The sequence below is a fragment of the Petaurus breviceps genome, unplaced genomic scaffold, assembly GCF_028583685.1.
Source record: "Petaurus breviceps papuanus isolate PSGF00001 unplaced genomic scaffold, PetGlider_PUasm1.0 90574, whole genome shotgun sequence".
NCBI lineage: Eukaryota > Metazoa > Chordata > Mammalia > Diprotodontia > Petauridae > Petaurus > Petaurus breviceps.
The window spans coordinates 4,842,912-4,856,235 of NW_027187277.1; the positions used below are offsets into that span (position 1 = coordinate 4,842,912).

A 13,324-nucleotide genomic window follows, 5' to 3' on the forward strand; every position below is an offset into this window, starting at 1 on the left:
AGAGAGAGACAGAGAGACAGAGAGACAGAGAGAGAGACAGAGAGAGAGAGAGAGAGAGAGAGAGAGAGAGAGAGAGAGAGAGAGAGAGAGAGAGAGAGAGAGAGGGAGAGAGAGAATGAGAATCTATTGTGTCCTATTTCTCAATTTCTGCCTTTGTATACCTTAGGATTGCATTGATGTAGGCTGGTGGGAAGGAGAGCTGAATGGGAGACGAGGAGTGTTTCCGGATAACTTTGTGAAACTTCTTCCACCTGATTTTGAAAAGGAGGGGAATGTAAGTATTTCTTTTTTTTTTTTTTTTGGTTTATAGGCTCTGAAGAATTTGGGATTTCTCTTCTTCTCTAGGAATTCTACTTGGCAAACTCCCTAACAGTATGCTTTTGTCCTTTGTACTGGTTGGCACATCATCCATTTATTGGGGTCGACGTATTGGCTCTGAAGATTATTCTCTGTCTTGCTGTTCTTTCCTCACTGGGTTCCCATTAATCTGTTCAGTCTTTCTTTTTGGGCCCCATTTTTGTTTTCATCTTTGCCTTTTGACTTTTGTGCTGAAAGATGGTTTGGTTCCATTGAGCTGCCCCATCTTGGATAGTTTGAACACTGGGTGGATGTCTTTGCTGCAGTTGCTTTCAACATGAAAGGAGAGAATAGATGTGAAAACACTTTGAAAAGTTAAAATTGCCATCTCTCTAAATGTGAGGTGATGGTGATATAATGATGATAACAATACTGAACTGGCCAAGTTCAACAATGAGTCATTTCTAGTCAAGCTCTCCATGGAGGAGCTGTTTCTGTTCCAAGCTGTCCTTCAGTATGGACCATCCTTGCAGTGAGCTTAGATGAAGTGTTGGTGAGCTGGTCTCCCACCAAAACTGTAACTGTAGTGATTCCTTCTTAACATGTGTAGGGAATATGCATGTACAAAACTGACTGACTCCAGAATCTGGCGCATGTCTGTGTTGGCTAACGCAGTGATCCTGTATGCTGTTAGATTGGCCTGGTGTCTAGTACTGAAGGTCAACATAGCAGTCCACAAGCATTTATTAAGTGCTTACTTAATAAATATACTTACTTAATAAATAATGCCAGATAGTCCTAGTTTGAGGGGACTAATTGTTGGAAAGATGATCAGACTTTTCTAGTTATTCCCCAACATTTTGCAGGATATATTGTCTAAGTGGAAGGTTATTTGGTTAAGGCTACCTCGCTGCTACTAAAAGGTAAGAGCAGAATGTAACACACAATTCATTATAGTTCAGCATGGTTTATTGAAGCATATTAGATCTGGCTGAACTTAGAGTGAGTACAGGGAATATGAAAACTTCCAGGGACCCTCTCAGGCCCTTCCAGATAAAGGACATTTTCTTCCAGGCTTCAAGAGTTCCCGGTGCTTAATAAGGCCTTCAGTATACTAATACAAGTACTAGAAACTGTGTCAGGTAAACAGGACAAGTCTTCAACAGCAATGGGAATTGATCACTCTTTACCAATTTATACAAAAAAAAATGCCATTTCTGATGCAAATTTTGATCATGTCCCCTTTTTTCACTGTCTTTGAAGACCTAGCATTGCTACTTGGCTATATGTCATTGAGTTTGTGGACATATTATTTTGAGCTTATGATTGGTCCATCAGGCAACCCAGCCTTGGCAGACATTCAAGAAACTCAGCACCCCCATGTGTACGTGGTGATTAACTGGGAAGAACCCATAATAGACAGGATTTCATAATTAGCCTAAGGATATCATACCTTGTATTTATCTCAAGGCATATAGTGTGCCTAGTGAACTCAAGAAGCATTTTTTAAGCCCTCACTTAAGAGGCAAGGAGCTCACAGTCTAACTGGAAACAGGTAAATAACTATGTACAAACAAGATGTATACAGGATATGTTCGAGATTATCTCAGGGGAAAGGTACTCACATTAAGGGAGACTGAGAAGAACTTCTTAGAGAAGGGGGGATTTTAGCTGAAACTTGAAGTGAGCCAGGGATGCCAGGAAGGGGATGAGGAGGAGAGAATTCTGGGCAAGGGGGAGTGTTAGTGAAAATGGCTGGAGCAAGGAGACAAAGAGCAAGGAGGCCAGTGCCACTGGGTTGCAGAACACAGAGTGGAGTAAGGTGTCAGAAAACTGGAAAAGTAGGAAGGGATTACCAGATTACTAGTCAGTCACTTGTTTAAGTGCTAATATTTATCTCAGGAACAATCTTGGAAGAAATTACAATTATCTTAGCATGGTGTGAGGTAAAGCCTTTTGCAAAAGTTACAAAGAAAAGGGGGGAAAACACACAAATCCAGATTACAACAGAGAAGACTACTAGCTCAACATACAAGCAGAGAGGATTGAAATCTCCTTAATAAAGGAGTATCCTCAAATGAGGATTACACTTACAGTACTTTTATGTAATAAGCAATGAATGAAATAACTTGGTTCTAGCCTTACTTCTGCCGGTAAAAATTTATATATCCTCAGCACTTGGACATGGTTATTTTAAATACTATCTTTATTTTTCCCCAGTTACATGTAAAAACCATTTTTAACATTTGTTATTGTTTAAAAGTTTTTAATTCTAAATTCTATCCTTCCATCCCCTCCCTGAAATGTGTAAGCAGTCTGATCTAGGTTATACATGTACAGTCATGTCAAACATTACTTGGACATGGTTATTAGAATAAGCCACTCAGTAATGGAAAGACCACCCAAAGACAGAGGACCTTGATGCCTCTTTCATCTTTTCTCTTGGTTCTTTATTGTTTAACTGTTCTAGTTTGCATGTTTTTCTTAGCAGTCAAAATGTTTATCTTGGAGAAAAACGGTCCTCAGTTCTCCTTCCTGGAGCACACCCATCAATTTACATAAACTTACAGTGCTACATAAATTCTAGCTTTTCTTATTATTACTGATGAGGGAATTGGGGCTCATAGAGAAAGGAAGAAAACAATGTATTAAGCTTCTTCTTTGAGAAGGGCACTGTGCTAAAAGCTTTACAAATATTATCTCATTTGTTCCTCCTGACAACCCTGGGAGATAAATGCTGATATTATCCCCATTTTATAGTTAAGGAAACTGAGGTAACCAGAGGTTAAGTGATTGATCAGGGTCACACAGCTAGTGTCTGAAATCAAACTTGAGCTCAGGTCTTCCTCTGGGTCCTCTGTGACTTTCCTATTGTCCTGTGTCAGCAGTGAGATTTGAACCTCCGTCTTGGTTTGTTTTTTCTGGTGAGGTAATCAAGGGCAAGTGACTTGCCTGGGATCACGCAGGTAGTAAATATCAAGTGTCTGAGGCCACATTTGAATTCAAGTCCTCCAGACTCCAGGGCAAGTGCTCTATCCCCTGCCCCAGACCCCAGTCTTCTTGACTCCAAGTCTAGCATTCTCTCCATTTTGCCACCCCACCTCTCATGGTAGTAGGACAAAATAGAATGGTGTCACCGTAATGTCCGGTCCCACCTTGGAAATCCTGCCCATATTTGAAGAAAGTAATAAATTCAGAAAACAAGGCAGAGTGCATCATTGACCAGAAAAAGAACTCTTCCACTAAGCAGTAGCCTATTCTACCCTCTTTAATGAGCACCAGAGAGGGAGTGAATTAAAATGAGTTTGGAGAATTAACCAGATTGTATAGAACTTTGCTTCTTAGTCACTGACAGATGTACTTCCCAGCAGAGGTTTGAGACCATATCCTACTCCCATGAGGGGCTGGCCTGAAGTAAGATTTTGAAGGATGCGGATGTTTGTTATTTGTCCCTTCCTCCTTTCTATATTATGGCCTTCATATCTACCTCAGTAGGCCAGTATCCTTATAATATCTCCCATCTGCTAAGTGCAACAACTTCATAGGGGGTAGCCCTTCCTCCTTCATACTTCTCCCTATCCCTGTTTGTTTTGTTTTCTAAGTTATTTCTCATCTTGAAAAGAATGTCACAAGCATAAAGTGTAACTCTTTCCATGGATAATTTGCATTTGAATAGAAAATTCTTATCATTATCCGAAGGAGTGACTCTCTAATGGTGAAATTTCAGACCCTAGAGACTAGCTATAGGAAAACTTTTTATCATGTAAGCAGTTTCCTTCATATGTAAGTATAAAGCCAGCCAGCCAGGCCTATGAGTCCTTTCTTGTGTACTTTTATAGGCTGAATATTTGAGGGAGCAGTGATAAAAATCTATAGATATATATCTTTATATAAAATCTTGAAATATGAAATATATCAATAAAATATATTATCTTAAATATAATATGCACACATATATACAACATATACACCTATATATTCCTAAAACGACTATATTATATGCATATTTATTTATATACTCTTATTAGATTTGTATCTTTTAGTTCCTATCAAAATTCTTTATATGTAGTAAGTGCTTTAAAAGTAGTTGTTTAGAGAATAAATGAATGAATATACATGTGTCTGTCTATAAACATACATACAATATATACATGCTTATTTATACAGAAAGAATCTCTACCCTCTACCCCTACTCCCTGATCAATCAATCCCAACTTTCAAGATATTAAAACCAAATGCTAGTATAACCTTGCTAAATGATGTTAAACCTGTTAAATTGTATGTAACAACAATAATAATAAACAGTGTGGTACAGTGTCTGGAGAACCAGCCTTGTAGTCAGGAAGATCTAGGTTCGAGTCTTCGAATCTTGCCTCTGAAACATACAGGCTATGGGATCCTGGACAAAATGTGTAACTTCTCAGTTTCCCAGACAACTCTAAGAACCATTAAGTTGCAAAACATGTGACCTGTTGCCTAGATAATTTCCTTAGAAATTTCCTTAGAGGGAGTTCCCTAGAGGCTAATGAAATCACAGATCTGGGTCAAAAACACAGAAAGGATTAATTTTGCTCTAAAAACATTTTCAGCTTTTCACAGGATATTACCTTTTATCTTTTTTTAAAAAATCTTTTCTTTTTTTTATCTTTATCGTTTATCTCTTATCTTTAAGGACATTATCTCATTTGAGCCATGTATAGGGTTTCTTTCCTTTCACATATCCATGAATTTGGGAATCTCATGGACAATAACTCTGCATTAACAGTCATACTTCCTGTAAACACTTAGATTTCCCAAGATTAGTCTTAATAACACTTAACAATGAATTTATAAGCTGTTGATATGAACTAGGCAATAGAAATCAGTGATAACTTTGAGCCCTGTATCTCCAGAAAGCATCTTTTGCATGTATATAAAAGACCCCTGTACAGCATTGGTGTCAAACTCAAATTGAAATAGGGTTTCCTAGTCCATACACAGGGCTCACAGCAGGCCACATATTGATTTAGTCATAAAATGAAATATTATCTATGTTTTATTGTATTTTTATTTATTTTGTTAAGTATTTCCCAATTACATTTTAATCTGGTTTGGGGCCATGTATTTGATATCTCTTCTGTAGAAGACAAATGAGTAAATGGTCTCTTCATTGGTCCCAGGACCTCCATTTTGGGAAAAGACCCAGGCTGGCATGCATCTGAACAATTCCACGCTCTGAGTATAAATTTGACCCTCTGGCAAACTTCTATAGCTGATAAAACTTGGCCAGTTTCTCACAGTTATCAAAAACTTATTCTCACATCAACTCAAGATTTTGGTTCTATCAATCTGGATCTAGGGCACAGCCGTTGTCCCTCCCTTGGTGATGAGGGGTGATCCTGATATGCTCTCGTCAGTTTTGGGGCAACAGACCAAATCATCAGTATCCTTACTGCCTTTGAGTTAATAAACCTTTATTAAACACTAATAAATGCAAGGTGAAAGGCAGTAAATCCCGCTTCTGACACATATTGGCTATGTGACACTGAATGATGCCCCTGGAGCAGTTCTCTAAGATAATGAGTTGCTGAACATTCACTGATTTTCATTAGCAGAGGAAATTCCCTCACTGGGAATCCTATACACAAGCAAAATCACAGGACCACCCTTTCCCTGTCTCATTCCCTGGAGTCTCCACCCCATCCCCCAGTGTCCAAGGTACTACTGGGGGACGTGTACGTGCACAAGCAGTCCATTCCATGCCTAAAAGGCCCTACCTCCTCTGCTCTGCCTATTGGCCTCACTAGATTCCTTGAAGTCCAAATTAGCATCCTTTAAAAAAATTTTTTTTTACTGGAAGACTTCCTCAACCCCTCTTAATTCTAATGTTTTTCTTCTATTAAACTTCTTATTTATCCTGTAAATAGCTTGCTCTGTGTATATTTGTTTGCATGTTATCTCCCCATTAGACTAAGCTCTCTGAGGGCAGAAGCTGTCTTTTGCCTCGTTTTGTATCCCCAAATCTTGACACATAGTAGGAGCTTAAGAAATGTTTGTTTATTGATTGATGTACACAACAAAATAAATAAAACAACGTATAAGGGGAAGGAATACAAGTAACTAGGATGGTGGGGCGGGGGGAGCAGGAAAGGCCTTGCCTTGTATAGGAAGTTACACTTGTGTTATCCTTGGAAGGAAACCAAGGATTTATTAGGCAAAGGTAAGAAGCAAGTGCATTCTAGATGTAGGAGAGCACATATACAAAAGCATAGAAGGGGAGAATGGATTATTTCATATGGGTAACACTTAGTAGACCATTTTATTGGAATATAATGTGTGTTTAAGGGAATAAAATAAAATATGGCTGACAGGCTAGGTAGGAGCCAGATAGGTAGGAGAGGGATTTAAATGGCAATCTGAGGATTTTGTATTTTATCCTAAAGGCAATAAGGAACCTTTGAATATTTTTGATTTGGGGATGGAGTGACTGTCAGATCTGTGTTTTAGAAAAATATCAGTTTGGTAGCTGTTTGAAGGGGCCACTAGGTGGCGCCATAGTGGATAAAGTGCCAGGCCTGGAGTCAGGAAGATTTATCTCCCTGCTTTCAAATATGGCCTCAGATACTTAACACTTGTGTGACCCTGGGAAAGTCACTTAACTCTGTCTGCCTCAGTTTCCTCATCTGTAAAATGAGATGAAGAAGGAAAAGGTAAATCACTCCAGTATTTTTGCCAAGAAAATCCTAAATAGTATCATAAGGAGTCAGACATGACTGATAAATAACTGAACAACAGCAAATCCATGGAAAGCATAGACTTGAGAAAGAAGAGCCTGTAGAACCATTAGTCTTCAATAGACGATAGAGCACAAAGCCTGGATTCAAATCTGGTCTGAGACTCTCAATGCCTGTGTGACCCTAGATAAGTCACTTAGCTTCTGTCAGCCTCAGTTTCCTTATCTGTAAAACAGGGATAATCATAGCACCTACCTCCCAGGGTAGTTGTGAGGATAAAATTTAAGTGCTTTTCAATCACTAAAGTGCTATTTAAATTCTAGCTGTTAGCTATTATTATTATCCTCTAGGCAAGAGATTATGAGAAGCTGAAATGAAGTAGAGATAATAGGAACCGAGAGAAGGAGTGTTGCCTTAATGAGCCTCTCTCTCTCTGGGCATCCAAACACTCTTCCAGAGAGAGACATTAGGAGAGAGGCCATTGCTCTTCTATGGATAGAGGGTAGACACTACCATGATGTTAGGTCTTTCTTATCTACTGTGTGTAGGTATTCAGGCTTGATAGAACACATTGCCGCCGCATGTACCCTGATTCATCATGCAGTGCAACAGACATTTCCAGAAGGATTCCAACTGGGACGATGCCAGCCACCAGAACCATGAGCTATCTCACATTGCCAGGCTTGGCCTATTTGCCTTCCTTCTCAAAGGAGCACAGTGGTGTTCTGAAGCATTCCCTCACAGCTTCCCCCATGTCACCTTGCCCAGGAATCTCAGCAGCCATGTCTCCCCAGTCATGGGAACTCAGGATGTAAGAGCCAAGAAAAGGGACCTGAGAGACCATCAGTCTTTGTCATTCTTCATGACTCTGAATGAAGTCTTAATTTATCAAAGGCAGAGACAAAACCATGGATTCCCAGTACTGGTGGGAGAGATTCATAGACCACTTAATCCAACCCATAGCTGAAAGAAATCTTCCTACGGTATACCCAACAGGTGGTCAATCCAGTCTTTGCTTGAGGTCCTCCAAGGAGAGCGGGCCTATTGCCTGCTGAGTGGCCCCTTTTACTTGTATATAGCTTTGTTAGCTCATTTTTCATTCCATTGTTCTTAGTTCTGTTCTCTGGGGTCAAGAACAGGAAGTCTAATCAACTTTAGTATTTATTATTAATTATTATTATTAACAAATATTTATTAAGCCCCTATTCTATGCCAGCCATTGCACTAAGCTCTAGAGATACAAGAAAGGCAAAAACAGTCCCTGTTCTCAAGAAACTCACAGTATAATGAGGTAGACAACATGCAAGCAAATAAACATATATGTGTGTATATGTATGTATGTATATATGTTATTAATATTATATGTAATATTTATTATTGACTATATAATTACATGTAATATTTAAATACATATTTAATATTATATATAATAATATATGTTTATTTGTTTTTGTTGAGTTATTTCTGTTGTGTCTGACTCATCAGGTTTTTCTTGGCAAAGATACTGTGGTTTGCCATTTCCTTCCTCAGCTCATTTTGTGGATAAGGAAACTGAGGCAACCAGGGTTAAGTGATTTGCCCAGGGTCACAAAGTAAGCAAATTTGAACTCATTTGTCCTCCTGACTCCAGGGTCAACACTGTCTGCTGCACCACCTAACTGCCCCAACAAGTATATGTAAACAAGATATATACAGGAAAAGTAGGAGGGAGTATCAGAGGAAAGGCACTAAAATTAAGGACTAGGAAAGACTTCTTTCAGAAGGTGATTCTTTAGCTGGGTCTTGAAGGAAGGCATTGAGCCAACTGTAAAATGAGGAATTTAGAATATCTGATCTCTAAAATGACTCTTGCTTCTCAATATCATGTCTTGTATTTTTTATTTGGTTCATACATATACTTCAGGGCTGTAGAAGAGTATATCAACCCTGAATATCAACAGTCACCACCTGTTTTCACATACTTTTAGCTTAGCTTGCATGTGTAATGCTAAATTTACATAATTAAATTATGCAAATTAGATGGCAAATGCCATGAAGGCAGAGACCATGTCTTAATTATATTTATTTTTTATCCTCTGGGGTCTACCTAGCACTGTATTTTTATATGCCAGTTGCTTAATAAATGGCTGTTGCATAAATGAATGAATGATCAATCGATTGATTGATTGATTGGCTTAAGAAAAGTTATAATGGCTGTCAGAGATTTTTTAAAAATACTTCCAGTATGACATTTCATTTTGGCAAGCACTTGGTTTATTGCATATAATTTTTTCCTTAGTTTATAAAGCCAACCAGCCTTATATTTCTTGTTATTAAAAGCTCATTATTGTCACATCCTTATTTTATAGGAGATTTTAAGATTGAGTGATTAGAGACCATGCTGTAATTTGCCAAAAGTTGATGTTGTAATGATAATCAGAATCATTAACACGTAGTCACTGTGTGGATGAGGGAATATGAAACAGTTGGCCACCTGTTTCAGACAGATGTCATCTTGTCTTGCCAATGGCTGTGGTTTAAATCACTCACTGGGGAAGGAGGAGAAATTCTTATGATTTAGGGGGAAAGAAGGAAGCAACATTCATTCAGTGAGAACAGTTCTTGAGCTCAGTTAAAACTGCTCAAAAATTCTTTGGTGAATTCTGGTGATTTTATGCAAGGGCATGGATTCAAGCATTTACTCAGCAACATATGGAAGTCCTGGCTGTGTTTCCAAGAAAGTGGTCTCCAGGTTCTCTCAAGCCCAGATGTCTTTGGGTCTGTGCCTAAATGATCAATGCTGGGAGAGCAATGACTTATCTCTTGCTGCACATTTTAGATTCTGTTAGCTATTTATGTTACAAACATGATTCTATGAGGATCTATCCTGGGTCCTGACAATAATGTGGGATGCCAGAGGAAAAACAGTAAATACTCTGAACACTTGATAAAACAGCCGCAAAGCAATATCCATAGACTATACTAATTATATTATAACAAAGTAGAATTTGGGTTCTTGTAAGACTGGAAGAAACTATTTCCCAGAGTCTTTCTTTCTCACAATAAGAATCCAGGAAGAAAGGTTTAGGCTTTTTTGAGAAAGTAATTTCCAGAAGAGATAGAGAAGCCTGAGACCCTGGCTCAGAAGGACAGAGGGGAGAAACAGAGAAGAAAAAGCTTAGATAATAAAGAGAGAAAATGTTTCTGGTCGTGTGTCCTTCAGAGTGAAGGATTTTAAAGCTAGAACAGTTTGATAATAGCTGAATTTCCCTCCATCTTCCAACTAGCTTGAAAGATTAAAATGCTTAGTTCTTCACATTCCTCCAAAAATAAATATTTATCTCTTGTCTACAAGATGCAGTACTACCTAAAAAATAACCCATCTAGAAGATAATGTACTTTGTATGTATATTATATCTATCCCATGAGTGGATGGTGGTTAAAGCTCCTTACTTAGGAAACTTACATAGAGAGGGGGATAAACATTAAGTATTAGCTGTTTAATGGGCTTGAGCTGTAGTCAGGTCCCAAACTAACTCCTTTTTGTAAAGGAATCACAGACTTGGAAGGGATCTCAGAGGCTACCCCACAAAATGAACAGGAATCCTCTTTTTAAAATACGTAGTGGTCAGTCATCCCATCTTTATTTGAAGGGACCTATGGCCTCCAGAGTAGTAATATCTGCGGCAGCTTGGTTCTGCAGTGGATAGAGAACCAGACCTGGAGGCAGGAAGAGGTAAGTTCAAAACCATCCCCAGGCCCTTACTAGCTGTGTGACCCTGAGCAAGTGATTTGGCCTTTTTCTCCCTCAGTTTCCTCATCTATAAAATGAAGATAATATCCCAGAGTTGTGTTGTGAAGATAAGATGAGATAGTATTTGCAAAACACTTTGCAAACCTATAAATGCTAGGCATTGTTAGTAGCAATAATAAAAATTATTATTATTATAATCAGATTATTTAAATTTTTTCCTATTATATTAAACCTAAATTTGCCTCTCAGCAGTCTCTACCCACTGCTCCTAGTTCTTTCTTTCTAGGGACAAGTGAAACCAGTCTAATGCCTCTCCAAGGTTATATCCCTTCAAATACTTGCAAGGTAGCTATTATGTACCTCTGTGCACAGTCTTTTCTTCTCCAGATTAAGCATCCCCATTTCCTTCAGGAAATCTCCCAAGGCCTGTCTCCAGGCCCTCTCTCATCTTGGTTGTCCTCCTCAGAACACTCTCTTGCTTAACTAAACTCTTCCTAAAATGAGGCACCCAGACAGAACTCAGTGCACTATTCCAGATATTGCCTGGCCAGGACAGACCTAGAGTGGTAGTAGTAGACCACCGCCACACTAGAGGCACTCCACAACTCTCAATGCCTTTTAGTATAAAATGAACTCTCTTGGCTGCCATATTGCATTGCTGTGTAATTTTGACCCTGCAGTTCACTGTAACCCTAGATTTTAGTCTTTATCATACGATGTAGCTCTAGTTACATATAATCTCATTGGTCTCTTAATTGTTTCACATGTGTATGTTTTATCTGCCCTCTTAGACTGCAGGTTTCTTGAATGTAGCAGCAACCATGTCCTTCTTTTCTTCTATCCCATACTGGGCCTTCCAAGGCATTAGTCACTTAGTACTAGATTTGTTAGGTACTCAAGATCAGGGCCTGTATTTTACCTAACTCTATATTGCTCGCATCCCCTCATGGAGTGTGTTACACACACAATGACAGGCACCTAGTAAAATTTTATCAAATAAATGACTATATAATTGGTGCTCTCCACTAATTTATTATTGGTAGAATTGAGATTTTATCCAATCCCTCTGGAAAACAATTTGAAATTATAATAGAAATGATATGTATACTTAGGCCCAGCAATGCTATAACTAGGAATATACATGAAGGAAGCCAAAGACCCCTTATATACCAACATACTTATAGTAGTACGTTTTAAAAAATTTATTTATTTACTTTTAGTTTACAAGCTTCAGTTCCACAATCTCTTGAATTTCAAATTTTCTCCCCCTCTCCTCTGTAGCAGCATGTAATCAAATACAGGCTCTACAAACACCTTCACGTTGAACATTAGCCATGTTGTAAAGAAGGATTGTAACCAATGGGGTGAACAATAGTAATAGTTTTTGTGGTAAGAAATTGAGTTCTCAATTTGAGAACAGCTGGACAAATTCTGTTACATGAATGTAATAGGATGTTACTGAACTATGAGAAATGACAAATATCAAGAATTCAGAGACACTTGGGAAGATTTGTACAAACTAACACAACAAAATAAGCCAGGCCTGAAGGATCATTTGTAAAATGACCACAGCATTTTTATAAAAGAAACCAGCCTTGAAAGAAATCAGACCTTTAATAAATGGAGTAATTTCAGAGGATTAATGGTGTGAACACAACTTCCTCATCTCAGCAGACAGGATATGAGCCATCGGGAGGAATGAGGCTCACATTGTCAGACATGGCTAATGGGGCATTGATTTATTTTGCTTAATTATGCTTTTCTTCATGACAAGAGAGGGTTCTGTTGGGACAGAGAGAGTCACTGAGACTAGTGGGAAGTGACATCAATGCTTTTTGTAAAAAAAAAAAAAGCATTGCTTTTTTAAAAGGAGAAATAAGGGTTGCTTAATATATAATAAAATGGTGGGGAAAAATACCAAACTTGGAGCCAAAGGACCTAGGTTCAGCATCATTTTCATTGTTTATTAGCTTTGTGATCTTAGGTAAACCTGTTAAGCCCCATAAGCTGTATTTTCCTCATCTATTTAAAAAATAATATTAATAAATACACTCAGGGGCAGCCAGGTGGCTCAGCGAGTAAGAGCACTGGCCCCAGTGTCGGGATGACCTGGGGATCGAATCCAGGCTCAGATACTTAGCACCACACCCAGAAATAACTGGCCTTGTAACCCTGAGCAAGTTACTTAACCCCAATTGCTTAAAAATAAATAAATTCACTCTCTGCCTCACAGAGATACAGTAAATTGTAAAACACCAGACAACTGCAAGTTATTATTGTTATTGATTAGAACTTCACCTTCTTTCCTTGCCTTTTTTTTTGGAGAGCAATTGGGGTTAAGTGACTTGCCCAAGGTCACACAGCTATTTTTTTGTGTTAAGTGTCTGAGTCCGGGTTTGAACTCAGGTCCTCCTGATTCCAGGACCGGTCCTCTATTCACTGCACCACCTAGCTGCTCCTTTTGCCTTTATTTTTAACCACTAATCTCTACACCCCTTAGATTGAGAGAGAGAGAGAGAGAGAGAGAGAGAGAGAGAGAGAGAGAGAGAGAGAGAGAGAGAGAGAGAGAGAGAGAGAGAGA

The 13,324-nt window shown here is 38.6% G+C and overlaps 1 protein-coding gene across 10 annotated transcripts in view; it reads left to right on the plus strand.

Moving 5' to 3' along the window:
- Positions 1-13,324, plus strand: part of SH3KBP1 (SH3 domain containing kinase binding protein 1) — a 472,618-nt gene that overhangs the window by 385,119 nt on the left and 74,175 nt on the right. For all 10 annotated transcript variants that reach the window (XM_069063466.1, XM_069063459.1, XM_069063456.1 and 7 more), the window contains one exon: positions 167-274. In XM_069063466.1, coding sequence (XP_068919567.1) covers positions 167-274 — 108 coding nt within the window. The remainder of the gene's footprint in view (positions 1-166; positions 275-13,324) is intronic.